Below are 26,886 nucleotides of genomic sequence, written 5' to 3'. Positions count from 1 at the left end.
CATATTAGAAAATGTAAGTAATGAGGATTGTCTTGCTTTGATTTTCTCTGTTTTCACTTCAGTTAAATTGGGATATTTTTTGACTTTTCTTTGTGTAAAATTCTAATATTTTGTGAAAGTGCTTGGCAGGATTAATTGTAAGCTTCTTAGATTCCCAGTAAATTGTGTAATTTCGCAATATTAAAAACTTCTTAGTTTGTCTGAGTTTTGAGAATTGGTTTAAACTGACTCACTTCATACTGAGTTTCTACAGAACAGCTTCAGTTCATATTCCCAGGGTGTCTGGGCTCATTCCACAGCCCCTCTGTTGGGTTAAGGTCTGGCGCATTGATACATTCCATCTGTATGTATATCAGTCAGTTCTCATCTGCCATCTTAGTTGATGACATCAACAATTACATCTCTAAAATGGATGCCCCTATGGCCCCAGCAGGTGCCCTGACTGCCAATCAGAGTGTCTAATTAAGAGGCTAATTTTTATATACAATCTATGGTTGTGAGCCCAAAAAGGAGCAAATATAATTATTCTGAGCTCAAAGCAAACTCTATGGAGTTTGGCATGTTTGTTACAACAACAGCACTTCCTGCTCCAGAAGCTGGGGATCATGGATAATATACACCGTTGGGTCATGTTTCAGTTCAGTGAGTGAATCAGACTCAAAGCCTAACAGAATTAATTACCACTCCTGACTGCAGAGGGCGCTGCTGCTCAGCAAAGTTACATTTTGTTGCTTTAACCTCAATAAACTTGGGATTTCTTTTGCCCCAGATGATAACAAGCTGTCCAGGCCCAGAGGCAGTAAATCCCCAAATGATGATGCTCCCTTTACCATATGTCAACACTGGGATGTTTCCACATTGGTATGCAGTGCCCTATTTCCACCATATATATAAAAACACTTTCCCAGGAGCAAGGTGGAGTATCAAGCTGCTCATTGGCAAACTTCAGGTGCACAGTAATTTTTTATTTATTTCTTCCGCCTGTCCTGTCATGGACACCATGCTCTATGCAACAATGCACAATGATTAGACTCATGAACAGACATGTTAACCAGCTCCAATGATTCCTTTAAGCCTTTAACTAGCCTTTAACACCCGTCTCTAACTTTGTTTCACTGACTGGACTCCAGGTTAACCCCAAATCCACTACACACCAATTTAAATTACTGCCATATTTAGTTACCTTGATCCCTGTTTTTCCCCACGTTTTCCTCTCTTGGATCACCTTGATGTTTGATATTCTATCTTAAATTAATGTGGGTAGCAATCTCCACTTCCTTTATCTCACTCTACACACCTGACTGGATCACTCTGTGCCACAGGCATCTGCAGAGATAAAAAAGATTATAAAAGGCAGAGCAGTCGAAGCGAGACGGCTGAATTTCCTCACCACCTTGATGATATAGCTTCCTAATCTATTCTGACAATGAAAAGACTGCATAAGGAGTTGAGTTAACAGACAGACAAACAGAGAGGAAAACAGAGAACTGAAGCTAAACAAAATTGATCAATTCCCATTCCATTTTTTCTTAACGTACTGAATATTTTCTAAGGCTTGAAAGAGCTTGTCCTGACAGCCAAGGCTCTCAAAGACACACAGTAGAGCAACACCAAACAATATTTTAGACAATAGTGTCCTGACATCAACCCCATGGGATAAACTGGAATGCCAAGTCTGAGCCAGGCCTTATCACTGAACATCAGTGTTGGACCTCATCAATGCCCTTGTGTCTGAATGGAAGCAAGCCAGGTTCAAAAATATAGTGAAAAGACTAAAACTGGTTTCGGCTGTTTAGGCAGCACATAAATGCCCATAGTCTGGAAACCACAGCTTCAACTTGACACATACAGGTGCCAAGTTTAGGTGTCCACATAGTTTTGATTATATATCATTTTGTTCTGCTTTAAGTAGAAGCTCCTTTGGCAGCAGTTACAGCTTCACCTCTTCTTGGGTGACTCTATACAAGCTTTGCTCATTGGATTTAGGCAGCTCATCTCAGTCTTCCTGGTACATACTCTTATGCTCCATCAGGTGGATGGGAAGTGTCTGTGAACTGCTATCAGTTATCCAGAAAAACAGATGTTCTATGGGGTTAAAGTCTTTGGCTGGCTCATTCAGGGACAGTCAGAGACTTATCCCAAATCACATTGTCTTGGCCTCAAGTCATTGTTGTGCTGAAAAGTGACCCATCACCCCAGTCTCAGATCACTCTGGAGCAGGTTTCCTTCAAGGACCTCTCTGTAATCGGCTGCATTCACCATTCCTTAAATTCTGACCTGTCTCCCTGTCCCTATTGCTGAGAGGCCCCTGCATTCCAATATGCTGCCACCACCATGCTTCACTGTAGAGATGGTATTAGCCAGGTGATGAGAAGCTGGTGTTTGTTAGATACAGTGTTTAGAGCTCTGCCCAAAGGGCTATGTTTGTGTCTCATCAGACCAGAGAATGTTCTTCCTCATGCTCTCAGCAATCCTTTAAAATGCTGCACTCACTGCTAAGACCGTTTAGTGCTACGCATGTTCTGTATGCTGAGTCGTAAGTGAATGCTACTAATACCAGCTCTCATAAAGACTTATTGCCCAACCTTGGGGTTTTATACCTGAATTAACTTTTCAGTGCCAGGTTTCTTACCGTTAATTAATTTATTTATTTTCATGCTAAAATGTCAGGTACCTGGATCAATGCCCAATTTCAAGCCCCAAGCTTACATGGTGCATAGTCCCAAACAAATGTGTATCTGAGATTACTTCAAACTAATTAGTAATTATTGACTTGTAAATCGACAAGGCACAGGCAGTGAGATGTATTTGAATTGTAGTTGCACACAGCCAGTTGTGCATCTCAAGAAGTTCTTGCACTTCTACCCAAGAATTGTACATATGTATACATGGTGATATCAATTACATAGTCCTGACAAATAACAGTGGCAGAGAGACAAAAGCAGAGCAGAGAAAGCACCACATACCTCTGGAGTGAGCCTTGAAATGGCACTTAGTGTCAAAGAGGCAAATGGATGTCTTTAAAACTGCTGCTTCAGAAGTCAAGACAGTTCAATAAAGGACTAAAACTATTACTCTGCTGCCATCACACAGGAAAATAACACAGAGATCCAACTTGTGTGTGTGTGTGTGTGTGTGTGTGTGTGTGTGTGTGTGCCGTGTCTGTCTGTCATACTCTACTTTTGGGGACTAATTTCAGATTAAATAAAGTTATCTGTGGACATTTGGGCATGTCCCCAGAAAGTTGACTTATGGTTCAGTGGTTAAGGGTAGGCTAAGTCTCCAGGAAATGAATGCAAGTCTATGTCTTTGTCCCCAAAACTGACCAAAATCAAGAAGTGTGTGTGTGTTCATGTGTGTGACAACCACAAAGCTCTTCCTTTTTATCTTCAGTCATCCATGTTCAGAGAGACAGTACAGAGGACAGACGTCAGGCAGATCGCAATGTTCACTCGTGTAATAATGATTAAAAAGTGAGCTTGCTTGTTTAAATCCTCTCGTTGTCATCTGTTAATGCACCACCAGCAATCATTCTCAGGTAGGTATCTCAGAGGTATCTCTTTTGATTTCATTTGGATCTGTACACAACTTCTCTCACTGGTGCTGGCCCAGAATGAACAGCAGAGTATTTTCTACTCATATTTTCAGCGACTTCAATATGAATCAAGTTTACACTGTTATGTACAGCTTCTAGGAAATAACTGTATGCTCACACCCTTTAGTCTGACACTGACAAAAGCTTTAGTCTTCTCCCACCGACTCACCTTGGCTGCTGCTGATACCAGCTCTCAAACAGACTTGCTGCCCTTGACATTTCCTGTACATGCCAAACGATAGCCTGTACACAAAGAATTCTGAAACCACTTGGGAACTTTGCTGAAGCCAGTCCCAGCTGATAAACTGTCATTAATAATAAAGTTTTTGATTTCCTTTTGGCAGACTCATGTCTTAGCTAGATATGGACATGGAGACTACACATCTATAGAGACAGCCTGCATTACAAACTTGCCAGGGACAGTCTGTATAGAACTGTGAATAGTAGATCACTGAAGTACCATATCATCCAAACACTGTACACTACTTTGACACAACTCTCCATTATGTTATGTATGAGTCTCATGCAGAGTCTGAATAGATTTTATGTAGCTAGTTTTCATTTACATCTCTCAAATTCACAATCAAACAGACTCTTTTTTATGTGTTCTATCACTTCCAAAAGAAACACTTGTTGCTTTGTAATCTTTATTAAACAGTTCATCTGGTGTGTTTCCATCCACCTGTGAACTGAAATGATTAATTATTAATTATTATCATGTGAATTTCAAGCTCACTGCTCCTTAAAATGACACTTTCTTAAACTTAAGAATGGAATCATCTTAATGTCATCAGGCACCTGGACATGGACTTCATATGAACCAAAGTTACTGGCCAGATGATGTTGCTTGGAGTGTTAGTGTTACCACACTCATCTTTTTTATATTGGAAAATGTAAATATCCCACAGCCTGTGCACACCTCTTATTCATCAGCTGTGTTATGCAGTGGAGGATGAAACTTGACTGATGTTATATATGTGTAACTTTCACCTAATGAGGATTAGGATAATGGATTCTGGCGTTTTAAATCGGAATCTGGAGACCAGAGAGTTTTGTCAAAAGCTTTCTCATTTTTCCAAACATCCAACTGCATTTTCGATCTGGACCTACTTCCAATGCACACCCTCCATTTTATTATTATGTTCATTATGCGAAGCATGCTATAATTACAATTTTCTTTTTCAATAGCTCTTTTTTTTTAAATCTCAATGTCAGTTTCATCTGAACTTTGAACTCTGAGAGCCACAGCTTTTAATTTTGTTACATAAACTCTGTATGATAGTAGTAAGTGGAAGTAGAGGACAGGAAGCAGCCACCTAGATTTCTAGCAACGCCCCATGTCTATACGGAGACAGTCGTGAATACAGCTATTGTGATATAAACAGATGCAGGTAATGATAAAGGTGTTGGCTTTTTGTTAGCTAGCAGACAGTATGGTAAAGAAGACAATAAGCTTTACAGAGGAAAATGTGCAGCAGCTGGATTACATCTGTCCGTCACTGAGACAAAAGTTTCAAATTCACCACAGTCTCTTACTCTTCACCACATTTATAAGGAGATAAGAAAACAAAGCAGCACGTCGAGGTGGGGAGGCAGGCGCTCAGTATCTGCTGTGGTAGAGTTTTACTGTGTGCGTGTGTGTGTGTGTGTGTGTAGACCTGTGTCTGCATGTATGTTTTGTATATGCTGAGGACATCCTGGTGAGGAGAGGCGGTTTTCTGGAGCTCAACACCTATCTCAGCCTGTCAGCAGTCAGGCCTCAGCCAATTATTCAGAGAGAAATGGATGTCATTCAAATGTCAAAGCCATTCCAGTGGCCCGCTGAGCCTCAGCCACATGCCAGGGCCGTTAATTAAATGCATCTCAAAGGCTGTATGAATCAAGACCTGCTGGATGCTTTAATGTGCCTGCCCTGTGTGAGCATGTAACAGTGTGTTTGTGTTTTCTGCCTGTGCCAGCTTCACAGTGGGCTGCAGAGGGCCATAATGACATATGGCATATACGCTGAATATTAATGTGGCTTCTCCTGCTATAGATATTTTTGCCATCCAATTTTACCTCTCGTTGAGAATTGGGATTTGACTCAAATGTCAATGAATATACCACCACATTCTGTCCTGTGCTGTGTAATCCAGGCTGAAACCAGGCACCAAGGCACACCTCCACAGGCAATGTTGAGACCAGAAAAACAGACCAAAAAAATGATTGAAATGAATAGTTTTTCATGTTTAATTCATCCAACTATTTTTGATTTTTTCCACTTCAGTTTAATGGCCACACGACACTGTTTTTGGAACAGATTGGAAACAGAAAACTGGAGGAGGAGGCTGTGGTGGATGGATGGTCAACAACAGGCAGACTTGCACACAGAGAACACATTTCCTGCGTAAAACCAAAAGTCAGGTTTGCTTCTTTTATCCACGACTGCGCCACAACAGGTTTAACCTTATACCGATATTTTCCTAAAGCTAACCACAACCTCATGTTTATTGTTACCATGTCAGTCCAAGTGGTGGTACTTGGGTCATATTATTGTTACCATGACGACGACGACAGTACAGCTGCTTAGGGTACGCACCATGGGTCCAAGGGTAGGGACAAGGCAACCACTGTTGTTATGGTGTAAAAAAAAGTTTTGTATAAAAAAGGAATAAATAACACTAGTAGAAAAAAAAAATAAGATCAATACTTAAGATCCATTAGAATCACACCAAGTTCTTCCAGCATGTCATTATATGCAACAACAAATGTCATGTCAGAGACATTAGCAACATACAGTTATTTTAACAGTAAGATTCATCACCTGTTCTGTCACAAATATGGAGGATTTTCATGATGATGATGACGATGATGATGATGATGTAAAAAGAAAAAAAAAAGAGTAAAGTTGTGTCAAATCATTTCATAAAGAAAACATGTATAGTTTACTGGTGTGCATGATTTTATTATTTTATTTAGCACATTACCATCACATTCAGTTATATTTTTAAAGCAGTCTGACACAGAGCAGCCATGTGCCAACCCGTGGCCCTCGAGGTCATCATCCTGCTCCTGTAGTAACACCAGTCAGATGAGATCCTCCACCTCCACTCATAACATCTCAGCCTCTCCCATCATTCTGCATGTTACAATTATGAACTGCAAATTAGGAGGTAAAAGGAGATGAAAGAAGCATGACAGAGACTGAGGGCTTGATGATTATGCGAGGAGACAAGCTGTTAAGCAGAATGAGGCGAGGCCCTCATGCAGGTTTAAACAGGGCCACGGAGGGCCATGGTATTTCTGCAATTCTTTCTGTGGTGATGAGAAACAGACACGGGCCCGTCGTCAAAGGAAGGCATAGGGTTTTAATGACAATCCAAGCAATGCACATCATGTGACCCCCCACACACAATACTCACACCTCCACCTCAGACTGATTTATAGTTAGTATGTCCACTGCAACGTGTGAAACGCTGTTGGGAGTAATGAAGAAAGTTTTCACTGACAGCTGGTCCTTACCAGATTCCACCCTAAGACATCACTCAGCCAGAGCTGGGAGAAGTAGTGGTACACCTCCAGATGGCTGAGGTGGATTTGTATTATTATTACTGTCATTATTGTCCATTTCCTGTTGTGTTATACTCCACTCTCTTGGACCCTGTTATTCATAACGGGCCTATCTTTTTTTATATTTTTAAGAAACATGTTTTTCCAGGTGGTTTCCTATATTCTGCACAGTGTCCTGTAGTAATGTGTCTGTAGGTCTACATTTCAAATTCAGTCTTCAGCCAAAAGCAGCAGTACAGTTGTGGTTTTGTCATGAGTTACGACTCTGTGCTGTCAGTGTAGTTATTGTATTTTTTTATATTCTGTATGTAAAGTTGAAATTTCTGAGCTCAGACCTGTGCTTACCCTCTGGGAAGCTGACAGGTAGTCGGCCAGGTGGTCTACCACTTTGGTCCAGAGTCAAATATCTTTGATTAGATGGAACTGACATAAAGTCTGGTGAAGACACTTCTATCTCCCTCAGGGTGATTTCTCTGCTGGTCAGGTCAAAATACAATGGTTTATGATCAGTTATCTGCTAACTAACATCCATTAGCCTCAGCTATACTTTGTGCTCAGTGCTAATTAGCAAGTGTTAGTATGTCAACACCCAAAACTAAGATGATGGCCATGGCAACAATTTTATTTCAAGTTGAGACTGAAAACAACATGGATCAAGATGAAGAATAACACATCTAACAACCGTCCACTGCAGGCCCTCTGCTCACTGTAACTCCGAGCTCTCTATCGCAGTCACAGCACCTGAACACAATACTCTGATGAAACAGGGCAAACCTTCCAGCAGTCACCTTTGGGGGCGTGTCGCCTGGCCTGGCCATTCAGAGCTGTAGCGCCAGAGATTTTTTTCTTTAGCCAAGAATGAGTCTCCTTTTTGAGTGGTTTGTCACCATATAACTGAACGCTGGTAAAACACAACAGTACTGCTGTAATTCTGTATCCTCAGTGAACAGAGGCATGACCAATCAGAGACAGCTTTCTAGGAAAATACACATAGAAATATCTAGGTTTTTTAAAGGGGTTGAAGCTGAAGCACAAACACCCTCCTCCGCTAAGCTACATACAGCTAATGTACTTTGCATTGCACTGTGGTCAGCTAATCCATTTGCAATAATAGCTTAGGTTGCAATGATTTTTTGTCACTTTGATTAGTTAGCTGTTTTCAACTGTTATTTATGAAACTGTTAGTGTATTGTGTTTTCCATCATGTAGGCCTAGTAATGATGGTGGTGGTTATCTGATGTGATGGAATCAATCAACCTTTCTTCTCAGTTTTCACATTTTTGAGCACATGTACTTCATATGCATAATGATGGACAGTCATTTGGAAGCACTTCTTTCTTGCTGAGTTATATTAACAGTGAAAGTGACGCTGAACATAATCTAAGTATCTATGTTTCATTTTGTTGCAATTTGTAAACATCACATGCTTCACTAAATGATGTTATGCACAGACTGCTGAAGATGTATATTTTATTTGGCTGTTCCAAGAACAACGTTTTGAACAACTTTGTGCATGTAAAGCTTGCTGAATTAAAAATGAATTCAGCTGGTATGTTTGGTACAAGTAGGTCTGCTAATGGCTCAGAGACACAGAGAGGCCTGTACTGTTACTGTAATCCCTATAGCAGGAGATGAACACAGCAAGTCAACTCGCTAAACTCATATCTGAAGGGTAACTCCTGCATTTTAACATTAACATTAATCACATTAACATTAACATTAGACACTTATAAAAACAATCTGGGCCTGTCGGTGGCAAAACCTTTAGTGGGTGTACTTTAATGTGAATTGTTCATTGGATTACATTACATACATACAAGACTTTTTCCCCCATCAATCACCCAAAAACACAGGCCCAGGTTAAAAATAGTTCAAATAAGGATCAATCTTCAATTTGACAATAATAATAATAATAATAATAATAATAATAATAATAATAATAATCCTCTCTTCCTCCTCCTTCCTCTCTGACAAAGCACACAGTAAACACGCCCAGTCAGCAGAGGAGGTGCGGCTGGCTGGAAACAGTGTGGATGTCACCGTGGGAACGCGGTCCCTCTTTTCGAGCCTTTCATCATCCGGAGCAGGAAGCTTTGTTGTCTCACCTCCTGACATTCAGAGAAACACTGTTCCTGATCCCCTCTTGCCTCGCGTCGGCTCAGCTGCCAGCTCAATCTGCCTGAATAACATCTGTCAAACAGTCACTGCACATTACCATGGCGACGTAAAACGGGGAATGAGCTGGGTGTTTCTTTATTGTTAGGACGCAGATGATGATTCTCTCACTGAGTCCCTGTAGTCTTAATCAGTGCTTGCAAATTAGAGATCTTTTCGAAGTGAGAGTGAGACGATGTTAGGGGCAAAGACAGCACAAAGCTAAGATAACTAAAGCCTTTCACTTAACACCCAGCCTGGATGCTCTACTTGCACCACAATGATCCTTTTATAGGGCATAATTCTTGTATTGTCCAGTGGTCTTGAGTGGTTAAATAGGCCTTTCTTGTGAGGGAGGCAGCTGTGGCCACAGAGCTCCCTTCATCTACTCTCCCTCCTCACAGGCAGTCAGTCTTTGGGCAGGCAAAATAAGGATCTGATTGATGCAGTCTCTTCCTACAGGCCCACAGCGCTCTCTTGACTTGATAGGCCATTGATTAAACAGGCCAGAGGAAGACTGGGCTGGAAAGACGCCACAGGAGAGAGAGCAGCCTTTTAGAGAATGGAAACGTCCACTGATGTGAAATCAAAAATTGTTTTCATCCCAAACGCTTCAGGACAACTCAGTGTTTCAGACATAACTGCACTGTCATCTTTCCTGCGTGTCTGTTGTACTGTACTATCTTCATCTCTCAGGATGTGTTTACAGAAAGCAAGAAGTGCTTTAGAGCAGTGGTTCCCAACCAGTGGGTCAGGGCTCCCACAGGGGTCTGCAAGACAAATAAGTGAAAAAGAGAAATTTTTCTCTGTTTATCTTTTTCTTGCAATTTATTGGACATTTTATCTGTAAATTTGATTTGAATAAAACAGAACCAGGAGTTGTAACCAGTAGTCATAAAGAAACCCTTTCATAAGCAAAAAGGGTTTGGTAACAGGAGTTACCACAATTTCAATATTTTCTATTTTCCAAGATCAGACTGTTAAAACTATATTTGTAGCCTTATCACCAAGCCACTAGTAGACCTCAGCTGTGAGCCTTCAGCTCCACCTGTTTCTCTAGCTGTGTCCTTTCAGTCTGTTGATTTGTGCTATACAGCCTGAGATTCTTGCAGCTAATAAAATGTTGCATTCATTATAAATCCACATCCAAACTATCTCAAACCCATCCATTTGTATTTTTTCAGCTAACAAATTTACAGCCATGCCATTTCACTATGGTATACAGTGCAAGGGCGATGCCATGTACAAAGCAAGATGGAATGAGTGTGCATTTTCAAACACACCTGCTATCTGTGTTCATGCAGGTACAGCAACGCAAAGTGCAAACGGGCTAGGTGGTATATTAATTGGAGGGTGTGTCTCACAGCGAGACAAAAACAGCTCAACAAATGACACAAAGAGGCTTCTCCAGGGAATCATTTTGCTGCGCAGTGCCTCAAACCTGCAGCCACAGGCAGATGGTGTGGGCTTTTATTACATTTGTACAATGATGATAGAAATAAATGAATGATAAAAACTGTCGATAATACACTATTTCAGTATTTCTCTCTATCTCCTGTCATAAATAGCAACATCACAGCATAAACTGTGACACAACAGCATTTGCAAAACATGAAATGCTAATTTTGCTATAAGGAAAGCTGAAAAGGCTGCATTGATAAACCACTGTAATTCGATGTCTCCTGCGTAAACAACAGAATCAGCCCTCACAGACCAGTCTGATGTGTGGTGTTGTATGAGGTTACTTTGCATGTGATTTAACACAAATATAACAAAACAGTGGACAGCCATGTGTAATGTTCATGTTCTCTGACATGGCACTTCACATCACAGGCTGCAGATTTATCAGCATATGTGTGTGTGATTTCATTTTCACACACAGTATAATGCAGCTGTGGATAACAGATACTGGAAGAACCACTTTTCCCCATGAAAATAGTTATGTAATGACCCATACTAATAAGCCATTATGATCTATTCTGAAATACTATTTGATTACTAAAATATTACAGCTACAGACGTGGCTGATGTCAAAGACGGTAACTGTGTTTTGGCTGTGATTCCGGAACATTCTTTGGCTTAATTACAGACCTGATGTCCTCCATCTTTTGCATTTTTGGCTACAATAATAAAGGTTGCTAATGCTAAATGTTCAGTGAAACATAAGTCATCATCACAGGTGTAGAGTCAGTAGATGTATGCATATATCCTCCAAATACTGACTGGGGGGGGGGGGTCATACCTCCTCATGGTGTCAGACATGTGCCCTCTGCCTCTACTCACTCATCTCCATAAAGCTCTTGACCGCCAATCACAAGTCCAGGGCACTTTTGTCTCCATGGCGATGTCATGCTTCTATGACAGTGTGGGTTAAAAGTACTAAGTGGAGTCACTAAAGCTAAAGGGGAGATGTGTGCGTGTGAGTACATGCTGTGTGTCACCACCCACAGTTTGTGTGACATTTCTGTGGACCAGAGTCATTAAAACAGAATCCTACACATAAACCACATTGCACCTGCCAGGACCATTCAGTACATTCAGAGAGCACTCACATCCACTCCATTTTATCTCAAATTTACTTTTTGTCCGTCCTCACTCAATGAATAAGACTTACAGCACAAAGAGTGAATTCTGTAATGACTTTGACAAAGAAGCTGCATCTGCCGCGGATCTGGCCGATACACCAATTCACTAACTGAGGTCAGTATAGGTGGTAGAACTGACTGGATTGATTGTCGAGGAAGTGATCTCCAACACAATCCATATAATTACACAAGATCATCTGCAGGTCAGGAAAAGCATGTTTGTGCATAACCTGCTGTCACCAGAGTGTGATTCCCCACATAGGTCCATGTAGTTCTGATGATGCAGGAACCAGGGGCTCTCAAACTTTTTAGAGCCAAGGACCCCCTTATAAAGACCCACTTGAACAAATTAAATTTGAATGCTTTGAATGCAGGGTCATTTTTATTCAAACTGCATTTGGAAAATGATGATTCACAGACGTGAAGTGGTAGAAAAGGGGAACAATATTTGCATGGCCTCAGCAGTGACTTCAGGATTCTCATTCGAGAGGGACAGGAAAGAGTTTGCATGATTAACCTGCTGGAATCAGGCCTTCAGTGTCCTATCACAGGATAATTCCAACAGCTGCTCTTCTGCCTTACCTGTCAGGACATTTGCTGTCGCAGCTGGTGCAAGAGGATCGCAAACCCAGTCCCAGGCATCAGTGTTCACATCGGAGTAGTATGAACTGAGGTACGAGGTGGCAGCCTCCCTCACTGTAGCCACAGACACATTTTGGTTGTCGTTTTCTCAGTTTTGCTGGTTTGGGCTTAGCATCACTCGATGGACAGACTTAAATATGACCATATATCCATCGTCGCTAGCTAGATATGCTAAGCAAGTGCGTCCTGAGCTAAGCGAGTGATGCGTGACAGATTTACGTGATCTGTCACACTCATATCAGTTTTTATGGCCCAAAGCTAATGTAAGTGGGAGTTATTGGTTCAGTATCTTTGTTTTATTGGCACCTTGGTGTAATTATACACTTTTTTAATGATAAACCATAACTTTATTCATTTACTGTTAATTATTGTGCGAACTCCCTTACAAGCAACCCCAGAAAGGCAGCTGGACCAGACAGAGTGCTGGGACGGGACGTCTACATCATGGGTCCCAGCATGCTTCAAAGCAGCCACAATAGTCCCTGTACCCAAACTGTCAAATGTCACATGTCTGAATGATTATAGGCCTGTGGCACTGACCCCCATACCAGCCAAACGTCTGGAGAGGCTGGCCATCAAGCACATTAAGCATGCATTACCACGGACACTTGACCCATACCAGTTTGTATACAAGGAGAACAGGTCAACAGAGGACGCCGATGCTATCGTGTGTGCTTTTTCCACTGCTTTACACACTTTACACATATGACTGCTGTGCCCTCTTCCCATCCAATCTCATTGTAAAATTTGCTGATGACACCATGGTGCTTGGGCTCGTCAAAAACAGCGATGAGTCAGCTTACAGGAGTGAAGTGCAACATCTGCAATCATGGCGTGGAGACCACAACCTGGTCCTGAACATCAAAAAGACCAAAGAAATGATTGTGGACTTCCACAGAAACACAGAATCCACTCCTACCTCACTCTTCATTGGGAGAGAGGAGGTGGAGAGAGTTAAGAACTTTACGTTTCTGGGTGTTGTCTGTTGAAGAGGACCTGTCCTCGGGCAGGAACATCGCCTCAGCTGTGGGGAAGGTCCAACAACACCTTTTCTACCTGAGAAAACTGAAAAGTACCAAAATCCCTCAGCAGCCTATGGTCAATTTCTATCATTGTGCTATTAGCAGCATCCTGACCGATGGCTTTTTAGCGTGGTTCTCCAGCTGCACTAAAGTTGAGCAGCAGGCACTCCAAAGGGTAGGCAGGACAGCCGGGAAAATCACTGGGACCAGTCTACCAGACTTAAACACCATCTATACCACCCGCTGTCTACGCCATGTGCACAACATCTTACGCAATGAACACCACCCTGCTCACCACCTATTCCTCCTGCTGCCCTCTGGAAGAAGATTCAGGTCCATCCGTGCCAGAACCACCAGACTGGCCCACAGCTTCTATCCACAGGCAGTGAGGGTCCTAAATGAACAGTCTCTGCTCTCTCTGCCCCCCCCCCCAAATCATCACATTCCACCACTGAAATAATTGTGCACTGAATTTGCATTGCTGCAGCTCCCACACAACCATTTACATATCTGATTTGTCTGACGCTGTGACTGTGCCTTTTTCGAACTGTTGTCTTACTGTATACCAATATATACACTGTATATATTTACACATATGCACTTTTTGTGCTTTTTTAACTTCACTTTTAACATCACTTTTAAGATGCTCAACAGAATCTCGTTGTTACTGACAATGACAATAAAGAATTGAATTGAATTGAATTGAAGCAGCGCAGTTAAAAATTTTCCCTAACCTTTAACCAAACTCTGTGCAACGTTTATCCTGACTGGGGGCTGGAGGACAAATCTGTCCTGTCAATATCATTTTCAGTTGACTTAGGAGCTGTGGTAATGGTTACTGGGTGCATTTGTCACAATGACTGAGGATAAATAGCACATTTAAAAGTTACACCTTTTAGTCCTGCCTATAAAGCTCTTGTGGACCTAGTTAACTGAAGATCAGTTCCCATGGAACATTTCATGGTGATTTGGCCAGTAATCGTAAAGATATGGGTATAAACAGTTTTTTGTTGGTTTTTTCCTTTTTTCTATTTTATTTGATTATAGTAACAACACAATGTTATCATACTAATTTAAGCTCAGTTTATACATTTTGTTCAGTTTGAACAGACCTGCTCTTTTGAGTTTGAGTCAAAGCTTCATCCTCCTGCAGCATCCCTCTCTTGTATGTGTGTGTATCATATGCATGCACATTGTGTGTCAGGAGACTATATTAGAGGAAGTGCATTGAGTGCATCATTTATTATTTATATTGGATAAATCAAGCTTTTTATATATGTGTAATGTGTGTGGCGTGTACACTATACCCATCTAAGTAGGTATTGTGTGTTTTGTGTATGTGCTTAAGTGTGCACATGCATCAGCCATAAATGGTGTCTGCCCCGAGGCTGCACATGCTCAGTGCAGAGCTGTGTGTGCGTCTGTGCTGCGATGGCTGGTCTGTGGGAGAGAGTGTGAGGTCATCAAACATTGATGTTGGCTGTGTGGCTGTGGGGAAACAAACCACATCGTGCGTCTTCCTCCTCATCTCTCTCTTTCTCTGTGACTCTCTCCATCCACTCTGCCTGTGGTTACAGGAGTCAGACTGACTTCATGATGAGTAAGTCTCCCGGCAAAGCGGAGCTGCTCTCTGGCTCTGGCCTTTTCAAACAGACACACAGTAAAGTCTAAACAGGAATCAGATTTACCTACTGCATATCAAGCTGCTGTCATCACATGCATGTTACGTTCATTTTCATTTGAAAGGCACAAGATTTGACTTTCTCATTTTACCAAATGGCCATAACATACTAAATGTACAACACAACTGAAAGGCAACAAATGATGACACCATGCAAAGTTTTAGACTGAATGAAGACCATATTGATTTTAACCCCAGAACTGCAGATGACTAATTTTGACAGCAGACATTCCCCACTACGGCTGTCCCCTTTTATTTGAAATTTAAAAATGTATTCAAAATTACGAGTAAAGGCTAATATTTGAACCGTGTAAACTTGCATTTTATTCCTTTAGGATTCATTCTGTGCTCAGGAGGTTTTTACTGGCCAAGGTCTCCTCCTCTCCAAGACAAATGGACACAATAATTAAAACTGGCAAAGCATTTCACGTTAAAAATCAGTGTTTCTCTGTGACACTCTTGGGCAGACACAGGACGTCAGGAGGGGCTATTTGTGCAGCTTGTATTCTGATTACTTAAGATCCAGATGCCTGATGACAAAAATCCTTTGTCCAGTTAAAGATGATGGTTATAAGGTTATAAAAAGTGACTTGAAACAGTAAGGAAAAAGTCAGTAAGAAAAAGTTTTAATGTTCGGCCAACAGCCAACACTAATAAAAACTAAAATGTTTCAGATGCTTGGGAACTTGACAATTGTGGTGGCTTACTGCCAGAGAGAAAATCCAGGTGAAAGTTTTTTTTGCGAGCAGAGGATCAGTGATAGTAGTTGTGTGCTTGGGGATGACCATCACACGCTCCTCTGGATTCTGTGCGTGCATGGTTTTCTCCTCGCAGGCTACGAGCAGAAATATTATGCACTCTGTTGTGAAACCTCTCTCAAAAATTAACATGCGTGCTCAGCTGTCTGAGCTGCATACGTGTCTAGCCTACATCCCTGTGTGTGGATCTCATTTGCATTTGTGGATTCTGGCAGAATAATGTCATCATACTGTAGCTTTAGTCACTGTAAGTTAGTGTAATGCAAGATCAGATAATTTGGTAGAAAATAATTCCACAATGTCTGTGAACATTTTACTGATGCGTTCAGTATTAACATTGCTAAATATGTAAATTAACAACATATCCTCATTATGCAACATAATACAGTCGCAATTATTTTCTCCTCAAAATATCTTCAGTGTTGCATTAGTTGATGTAACACACAGACAGATATAAAAATAAAATAAAAATGACCTTCTCAGCAGAGAAAAACCCAACATAGAGCTCAGCAGAGTTAGCTTGTTGGCTCATTACTGACTACACATCTATGAGGAGTTAGCATGTCCTCCAATCACTGCATAGAGTGGAAAACGTGCAGGCCATTAGCTTGCAGGAATACATTATGCTAACGCTTTGTAAGACATAATGATAACACTGAAAATACAAGGGAACCAAAATCTCCATCTGATCTTGTAATACTAATTATATATTAAAGACTTGAGAATAACTCAGAGACATATAAAATGAGGTCAGAGTAATCCTGACCTGAAGTCCTGCCTGAAGCTTACAGTGAATTTCTTTTGTCCAGTTTTACTACATCAGTTGATCAGGACATAGAAGAATGTCATAAGTTACCCAAACTGCTCCTGATGCCTGAGTATGGACCACGATGATATACAATAGTTACATAATAGTCAAATTACTGCGAGAAAAATGTAATCAAATTGCATTCCATTGTTAGTCAAGTGCTCTTACACAACAACCTACAGATATCCTCATACATTTTGAAAAATGTGATATATTTTCAGACATATTTGGGTGGATGGCATCATTGAACCCTTGTGAAAATACAGTCAGATTGAATTGCGTGTGTTTCATTAGTCTCGGGGTGTAAATGGCTGCAGCAGCAGCAGCAGCAGCTAACAGGCTCTCAGTCAGTTTCCTCGGCTGGGCTGCAGACTGCGGGGGCACTAATGAGCAAGGAGTGCTGCCATATGTGTCTGAATAATTTAAATGTTTCCAGGAAGACGAGAGAACCCCTGTGTCACATGTAAATAACCTCATTGTTATATCTCTGCTTTAAAACAACCTGGCTGCAGAGTCCACTGTTTTACAGGACAGATTCTATCACAACACAAACATGCTCTATGTACACCAACAGAGTTATGGGTCATTGTAATCATCGCTCTTCTCCACTCTGGCTGTGAGGTGATACTTTTGTTGAGCAACTATACTGTAAGAGATATTGAAACGACATTCTAAAGCTCAGCAAGGGCTAATATGAGGCTTCAGGTGTTGCTGTAGGTGTTGTCCTAACCTATATGCTACATGCTCAGCAAAGAGGAGTTCCCGGAAACACTGGAAGTTAGCAACACAACGTGTTTTTCTGTCATCTGTTTCTTGAACAACTGATGCAACAGATTCTCTTCAATCTTGATCAATATGGCAACGTATTGACAACGACATTTGTGTAACGGCTCATGATGTATTCACGTAACTGCAGCTCAGCGTCCTCAGTCTGATTCAAACCAAGTCTGAATTGATTAAATGATTCAAATCACTTCTATCTAACTCCACACACCCAGAATCCCAAGTTAGGTTTTATGAGCATAACCCTGTAGGATACAATACCACCACTGTAGCCTATGAACTAATTGCTAACTAATTGTCTATATGAACTTACATAACAATATAGACAATTAGCAAACAGGTTGAAAAAAGTCACTTTTAATTTCACTGTAACTATAATTAAACCTTCCAGCTAACGACCACTTATAATCATGCAGTAGCAGCAAGTCACTAGAGGTGAAAGCAACTGCCCCACCCACCCTCCACCTTTTCATGTGCCTATTAGATGAGTTGCTTTGCCAGCAGGCACATTGGCAGGGAACCTATGAGGCCCCTTTAGCCTCCTGTGCTGTCTAATTTAGCCCTCCCCATGATACAGGACCCCTGGGGAGCAAGGTAATCCAATCCGGGGCCTCTCCGTGTTCTTTCTGCTTGGACAGGACTGTAAATGTCTTGATCAGGACCCGCAAGGCTACAACAGATGGCGCAAGCTGAGGAGGCTTCAAGCCCCACCCCACCCCACCCCACCCTCCAACCCCCTCTCCTCTCTGTAATCCTCTCCTCTCGACATCCTCCGCAGCACACCCTTAGCTTTTTCACTTTCTTCTCATCCTCTGTCTCAAACCACTTTTTATCCCGGTGTCTGTCAGCTGCTGCTTTATCTTTTCTTTTCTCTCTCGAGGAGGTATTTCCTTGTGACAGACAGAACGAGACAGTGAGCTGCTTCGAGCAGGAGGTCACACATAGAGCCCAGTCACTGCACCAGAACCCATACTTACAAATGCCACCGTATCGACATGAGTTGTGGTGAATGAACACTAATAATTAGATGCTGGTATGACAGGAACCTACTTAGAGAAGATGCACAAAAATCCATAGCACCTAAGAGTCATCTCAATATACAGTCTGTCCTGATCCTGCCCTGTGTTACCATGTTCCTTTGGATTGATTTTCACAAGAATCTACTTACAGTTAATCAGGACTACTACATGGCAGATCCCTATACAGTGCACATATACTTATTTATAGATTGGGTTACTATTACTAAATTCAATGAAATGGTTCAAACAGATCAATATACACAGAAGCCATACTACATATGATGTGTATAAATAGGTTTATAGACTTTATAGCCTTTTCTCCTTGTTAAGATACTTCTTTCTATTTTATCCTTTGCTTCTATAGTTTCTCTATCATCCAGTCAGAGCTGCTAACTATATTATTATCCATCTTCTTGTAATGATCAGTGTTGGAGGAATGATTAATGTCCTTTGCTCAAGCAAAAGAAGCAATGCAACAATGTAAAAGTGCAAGTGATAAAGTTATTTATATTTAAAATCTTAATCAGCAAAGTCCGTGCTTATAGCTGCAATACAGTCTAAATAAAATGCTGTAAAATATACAATATTTGTTTCTGAGATTCAGTGGAGCAGAAGTTCTGTATGAATTGAATCGTGTTTAACAGTGGTAATGAGTGAGATACAGGCCCATTTGTCCATTTAGGCCTCACTTTTAAATTGCTTCATTAAGTTGGATTATTGAGATATGAACATTTTGGGGACACAGAACTATGCCAAGTTTCACGTGTGTCCTACATAATCTGATGTATCATCACCTGATGGTATGATGAGGTTGTTACAAGTTGTTTTTCATAAATGTGTGACTTTATTCTCACAGTTTATTCCAGCAAATTTATGACCTTATAATCTATAGAATATTCTTTTTTTTTTTTCCTTTTCCCTGTAAATTTACCTTTTCAATCATCCCCCCTTTCCTTCTTTGCTATCGAGCATTTAGCATTTAGGCCAGCAGGACAGTGTATGTGAGTGTGAGTCAAAATAAACTACAGTGTGTTCATGGTGATGAAGGAACATGTCACCCACCGCAACAGAGTGACTCACTGATGTGTTTTTAATAGTTTTTGGAGAATTAGGCTCTATGGCTCAGAGGACTAAGATATATCAGGCTTTGGACACACACAGTACCTGTTAGTAAGATACATTCATTGTTAGTTTTAGTCTTCCTGTTCATCCTCTGATAACCCAACCCACATGTTATGCTCATACTGTAGCTGCTAAACTCACTCCAATGGAAAGTATAGTGTTTTGTGTTGACCTATTGACACTGCCTTTCTGCCTAACTCTCTTTCTTCCATAAATCTACATAATGATGCAGCTTGCAGTTACACAAGACCCCTCTGATGAGTAGATGAATGGATGTTGCTGATCTGGCCAAATACTAACAGCTGAAGCATCATTAGTGCACATGTCAGAGAGATGGATGAGCATGACCACGTTAGAATTTTGTTTTTCGAGAATTGTTGTTAAATATGAAGTTAGACTTGCAGGTGAGTCAGGACTGATCTGTGCACAGAGATATGATAACCACTTTTAGATTATGATTCATTCCGCACAATAAAAAACAGCATTATCTTATTCAAATGGACAGGAAATGACTCATCAGGGTTTAGATATGTGGCTAATAACTGCATGAGAGGATCCTGTCATTTCACTTGAGAATGTAGAGAATGTGGAGTCTTTATGAAACAGCAGGCCACAATCATCCTGTATGTGCGCCTGCGATTTGATTTTAGATTAAAATGGAATAAATGTGAAACAGCATGTTGGAGAGACGGGGCTTTGTGGTACTTTTCTCTGACCTTTTACCTCCAAAAATCCCTGAAAATAAAAATGACGCTCCTTCTACAGTGCATATTAACAGTAAACAGGGCACAGAGCTTAATGTTATTTGTTAATGAAATCTACTGGGAATGTAAAGGAGTGCTTTATTTAACGCTTAGTGTGAATATGTCGACTTGCAGGGCTGTAGCTAGTGTTTTAGAACTACTGAGGTCTTCAGGTCAAGCTCACCTCCTCTGAGGGTTTAACCAGACAACAAGAGGAATGTCTCTAGAAACCTGGAACTGTTCTGATTTTTTTTTTAAGTAGCAGCAGATGTAGTAGTTGCAATAACAATACTCCATTAATACTATTAGTAATAATAGCTGTAGTAGAGGCAGTATCAGGAGCAGTAATGGTAACTATAGGGAGTTGTAGGTGTTGTTGTTTGCTGCTGGATGAACCAGTAGCTGAATGTGAGCTATATGTGCTGGTGGTGGATCACACTACTGTACATGTGGGCATTAAAAAGTGGTCATCTGTACAACTTGGTCCTTATCAACATGAAGTTATTGTGAGATGTATCATGATGACAAACCGCACTCTTCTTTTTCATGCTGTGAGCTGGAACAGATCAGGCCTCTCTATGGAGGCATTCATCTTGTCACTGAACACTCTGACTGTGGGCTGCCCATTACTGCAGATGGTAGGCCATCAAGGCCATTGAGGCATCCTCAAAGGAAGGCACAGCTGCAACACACACACACACACACACACACACACATTCAGAGGGTATACACACCCTCTCCTCTCCCAGCCCGGACTGAGACCAGTAACATCCATCCATCAGATAACTCAGCCTCCCTGTCGTTTTAACACACAACCTGCCTGTGTGTTACCATCTACTACAAGGGCAGAAGTGGAGACTTTTAGCCATTAGAAACACTTCAACACACACATTAAATTGCAGTGTTTCATAATGTGACTAACATTGCTCATATCAAAACTCAGCTTAATAACATCTCATCATGTTTCATATTGACCACATATCTACTGATAAAACTTCTTGTTTCATGTTTGATTAACTGATTAAATCGGTGGTTTCCAACCAGAAATCTGGGGAGAAATCTGAGGAGGGTCACAAAATAGTTCAAAGAATCTGAAACTGCACAAAATCATTGGTTTGTTTTTTTGAAAACTTTTCGCTCATTTTGTTTTTGTCTTGTATAATCGTGGATGTTTTCACCTCTGAAATGAAGCAGAGGGGGGAAAATCACCCTTTAACTATATTCCTTTTAACTCACTTCCAGACTGAGGTCAACATTTCTGATATTTCCTCATTGAGGGGTCAAGAGCCAAAAATGTTAAGAACCAATAGATTAAACTTATATTCTAGAAACTGTAAAATACTTAGTTTTACCATCTAATTGCTACAAAATAAATCGGCCAGGCCAGTATCTCTTAAAAGAATGGCTGCTTTATTGTAAGCAGATTCTGTGAACTCCTAAATATCAGTAGCCAGTATCAGTCGGACATACAAAAAACCCAAAGGTACCCAGAGTGCATTCATATCAGAGGCCAAAAAGCATCAAGCAAACCTGCTACCCACCTCATAAATGACTTGACTACACAGAGTGAGCCCCCCTTAAACAGACCTGACATCCTGTCCTAAAACAGGCCTCTGTCAGAATCTAGTTTTAAAACTGATACTGTGCTGAAACAGTGGTTATAGCTGAATCAATCTGTGGGCCATGTTTCATTCCTAGATACAATATATTGTATATATCTCCATACTGTGGGTTGGAATGGATGGTTAATAGCCCCCCCACCCCCCACCCCTCTGATACCCATACTCCCTGAAATGATTATGTCATGATTATTTGCAGTAGCAGGGTGAGGTGGGTCCCACTTAAACTACAACATGCACGCACTGTTATTCAACCTCATAATTAACACGCACCCCTCCTCTGGAAAATAGCATGACAACAAGCAGTGTGCAGCCACAGGCCGTTCAGACCCTCACACACACACACACACACACACACACACACACACACACACACACACGCCTTTGGACAAACATTTGCTTCCTAGCATAGCGAGTAAATAGCTCGATGCCCTTGTTCGCCCTTTGGTCAAATGAGCAATCAACACAGAGCAGCCTCGCTGATGTTCTGATGATAAATGTCACAGCATGTTTGGTGTCTATAATGCATATGTTCTGCTGTCTCTGCAGCTACCTCAGCCTCTCTGCCTTCATTCTGTCATTCTTACCTTTCCGGATGAGATCCTCGATTTCTTGGTCGAAGCCGAGCCGGTGACATTTCCTCCACAGCCCCATGTTGGTCGAGTTATACTGCCTGCTGCACTCATCCGCGGCGCTCATGGCAAACAGCTGCCGCCGGTTCCGGGCCAGCAGCAGCTTCTCCTCCCAGCGGGGCAGGCTGCTCCGGCTGGCCCGCAGAGGCAGGCTGTTGTTGGGGATGTAGATGAAGCCCGGGTCCTTGCGGCGGCTGGAAAAGCTTCGGCACCGCTCCCTGTACCTCCTGGCGTCGGTCTCGTACCAGTGGTCGGAGCACATCGCCACGGCCAGCATGCCCAGGGCGCAAAGAGAAAGAGAGAGCCCGGCGTAGAGCAGTAACTTCCCGGCAGCCATGCTCGCTTGTCACAGCCGCATCAGCACCTCAACAGACGGGACTGCTCCTCTGCGGCTTCCGCGCTGGTTCAGCTCACATCACCTCTGGACATCAGCGTCGGGACCATTTTTTGAGGAGGGCGATTACGTGCAAACAGAAGCGTTGACGGCTCACAGTAACACAGTTAACACTGACCGAGTAAAACGCCAAATCCCTGTATTCCTGTCTTTCCGACACCATGTGCCCACGTCTTTTAGTGCGTGCGCGGCGCTGCAGCAGCTCGGCGGAGACAGAGGAGGCTTATCTCATCTCAGCCCCGGATCCTCAGCATCCATCTGTCTGAGCAGGGGGCGACACCGACACCAGCACACACACCAGCACAGGATTCAGGTCGTTAGTCAAGCACAGCACATTTTACACTGAATAACACCCTCACTGCATAACCCACCCTCTAAGATAAACGGAGAAAAAACAGGGCAGTTAAACTGTACAAACAGCTGCGGCTGCATTTAGCTGAAGCCTATTTACAAATCCAACGTCATCCTGAACAGCAGCCTACCCAAGCAAGACTATGCGACTCAAATGACGTGAGTCGCTTCATGTAGACAGAGCAAATGTACCTGAAGAATCCGGACGGAGTCCAGTCAGACCGCAGTCCAGCAGCAGCAGCAGCAGGAGGAGGAGGAGGAGGAGGAGGAGAGGCAGGGTTCAGCCCGCACAGTCAGCATCCACACCTCGTCTGACCGGATGACGGCAGCTGCTTCAGACCCAAGGCCTGTCCGTGGACCAATCACCAGCAACCTGTCTGCAGGAGCACCGTGTTAGCTTACAGGCTACATGATATTTGATCGAACAGTCACAGACCACAGCAACTGCTCTTACTACCACTATTCATCACCTATGGCCCACTGTTCTGTAGTAGGCCCTACTTTTGCTTGCTCGTCAGTCCTTCAAACCTGCTCAGTGCTGATGAGCAGACCCACAGTAAACAGGACTAGATGTGGGATTTGATTTGTTGTGGATGTTTATTTTTTTGTACACAGGTCTCTCATCTCAATCAGACTGCCTGCTGTAAATGAATAAATAAGATGCTCTCACAAAGTTTTTTTTTTGGTGTGTGTGTGTGTTACACAAGTCATAACACTCCCTTTAAAGAAATAAGCATTTAAGTTGTATGTATCTATTCTGTTCAAATATACATTAAAAAGCAAACTGATCAGATGTATCTTGGTGGGCAGGTCCTGTGTCACAGTAACAGTCACCTGTCATCTCCTAGCTGTGTGACTTTTCTTTTTGTTGCTCACAAAAGAGTGTTTCCCTCTGACAGTGATAATCTGCAGCATCATCTTTTGTCTGTCTCCTGTTCTGATCTGATAAACACACCCTTACCTCCTGAACTGACTGCTGTCTGCCTGTTTCAGAGCAGAGAGTGAAGAGCTGATTAGCAGCACACTTTTCTATGACATCATTTTTTTTTTTTTTATCTCTGGGCTTGGGAAGGATATCAGGTCATTCCAGGTCAAATGGATGAAGTTTAACTGAAACATCTCTGAAGTTTTGATCTCAGATTCATTTTCCTTTTTGAGATGTCCAGTCAGACAACAACAGGAATTGTGGAACTTTATCTGCTGTTTAACATGGTTTGGCTGTCAGATTTATTCACCATATTTAGGCTCCCGGGATTCTTCACAACCGTTTGTCTGTTACCGTCACACAGGACAGTCCATAATTCAGCAGACTGACTTTGTGATTTTCAAACTGACAAACCCCAGAAACTTGTCACCAACTCTGCAGTTTCCCCCAAGTTCTTTTTTTCAGTTTAGCCTCCTTTAGCTCATTGTTTTGTTTTTCCACCCTGCAAACTGAATTCTCTCAACTCCAGTCCAGCAGCAGCAGGCAGCTGTGAAAAAGCTCTAACAAACACACCATACAATAGAGGAGGAGGAGTTGGTGGAGACCAAACCAGAGTTAAAAGAGAGAGAATCTTGGACTTATATTACAGGTGGACACAAACCTCTTCAAATGAATGATAATGTTGCTCTGTGTCTGCTGGATGTGGAAATAAGCAACGGTTTTCTAAAGCCATATAAACTTTAGAAGGTGACATCATATTATATTATTGTTGAGTTCATCGCCTGCCCCACTGACCCAGTGTGGCCAGAGGGTCAGTGAATGGAGTTTTAATGGAGATTTACTTGTGGCAGTGTCCTCAGGACAAACATAACAATTTAATCTCCACTACTGGTAAAGGCTCTTAAGAATATAAAATTCATTAATCAATGTTGCTCACCTGTCTTATACTTTAGCATTAGAGGTACACATAAGGTACCGTTGTTGTTGCTGTTGCAACAATAATATATGATACCTGTGAGTATAGCTGTGAAGTGGCTGCACAAAAATGAAATGCAACATTTTGTTTACAAATGAAAAGACATAGAGGCTTGTTCACTCAGCAGTTGGTCTGCTGCAGAAATAAACTGGAATTCTTACCGTGCACACTTAGTCATTTTTACCTGTCCCTGCCAGTATCTGTGCTGTGAGTCTCTGCTCATGGCCCAGTTACTTCCAGTGGTTGCTATCAGGCAGTGTCTCTCTGCTGTAGAGGTGAAGCTTTGAAAATGTCAGTGGCTGCTGTTTCTTCATATCTGGCGCCCTCTTGTGTTAAAAAATTGTAAAGACAAAATAGAGATAAACTGACAGCTCCAGCCTTGATCAGTCCATGAAAATGTAGTAAAATAATGAATCAAATGAAAAAACATGAAAAAACTGAACTAAATAAAAGCAATAATATGGCATACAAAACAATACAGTCAAAATAGGGAATAGGCTTACCACTGTAAATGCAAATAATGTCACTAAAATGCATATGCCAGTCTTTTATTTTACTTGTCTACACTGAGTTTTCTGTACTTTTTGCCCACATACTTGTTTCATCTGATACTGTGTACATGATTTTTCTGAGTTACAGTAAGTACAGTAAATACAGCATTCTTCACTGTTTCTACGATGACTCTGGTATTTGGACATCCAGGAGCTTGGAGTACAGCTGTTGCTCCCTCACATCAAAAGGAGTCAGGTGAGGTGGTTCGAGCATGTGATCAGGATGTCTCCTGGGAACCTTCCTCTGGAGATTTTCTGGGCATGTCCAACTGGGAGGAGACCCCAGGGTAGACTCAGAATATGCTGGAGGGATTACATATCCCATCTGGCCTTGGAAGGCCTGGAGATCCCTCAGGAGGAGCTGGAAAGCTCTGCTGGAGAGGGATGTTTGGAATACCTTGCTTAGCCTGCTGCCACCATGAAGAAAATAAATGGATGGATGTTTTTTTTTTTTTTCTTTGGCATTATATGTAAAGTTCATGCGACCTTATTTCAGTAAGTTTACTACAATATAAAGAGCTGTGTGGCTGATAAAGTCCTACCACAGGTGACTTGACCTTACATCAAGTCTTGCCACAGATTTGCTTTGTTTAGTTATTTATTGCAGTCAATCACTAGGTAGTGATCTGCCGCAGGTGCAGGAAGTGAGCAGAAAATAAACACTAGGGAACAGAATACCAAAACAAGAAAAGGGCTGAAAGTACAAAAGACATACCAGAAGGATAATAACAGGAGCAAAGGTCACTGGAAACAAAAGAAATGATTTAAAAAAAAACAACAAAAAAAACAGAGTCACCAAGGGTGTGGGTCATGACATGTCCAACACAGGTATCCTACAGAGCCTATCAGGTGACATTCAAAGGGGAAAAAAATGTGTGGCCAAGAGTTAGTAACACTTAGGAATGAGAGAGGGAGACAGTATTAGTCAGGTACAGTGCTAGAGTAAATTATAAGTTAAGTTATCTAACTTAGTGAGT

The 26,886-nt window shown here is 41.7% G+C and overlaps 1 protein-coding gene across 2 annotated transcripts in view; it reads right to left on the bottom strand.

Moving 5' to 3' along the window:
* The window catches only part of tmem178bb (transmembrane protein 178Bb), a 106,003-nt gene extending 81,772 nt beyond the window's left edge, over positions 1 to 24,231 (bottom strand). The window contains exons 1-2 of one of the 2 annotated variants that reach the window (XM_018697234.2): positions 23,650 to 24,231; positions 22,668 to 23,368 (exon numbers count right to left, since the gene is read on the bottom strand). In XM_018697234.2, the coding sequence (XP_018552750.1) occupies positions 22,668 to 23,049 (382 nt within the window). In that variant the 5' untranslated portion in view covers positions 23,050 to 23,368; positions 23,650 to 24,231. The remainder of the gene's footprint in view (positions 1 to 22,667; positions 23,369 to 23,649) is intronic. The other variant, XM_018697235.2, reaches the window with a different exon arrangement.
* Positions 24,232 to 26,886: the final 2,655 nt, after the last annotated feature.

The sequence above is a fragment of the Lates calcarifer genome, linkage group LG18, assembly GCF_001640805.2.
Source record: "Lates calcarifer isolate ASB-BC8 linkage group LG18, TLL_Latcal_v3, whole genome shotgun sequence".
NCBI classification, from domain to species: Eukaryota; Metazoa; Chordata; class Actinopteri; family Centropomidae; genus Lates; species Lates calcarifer.
This window is presented reverse-complemented; position numbering and strand designations above follow the sequence as displayed.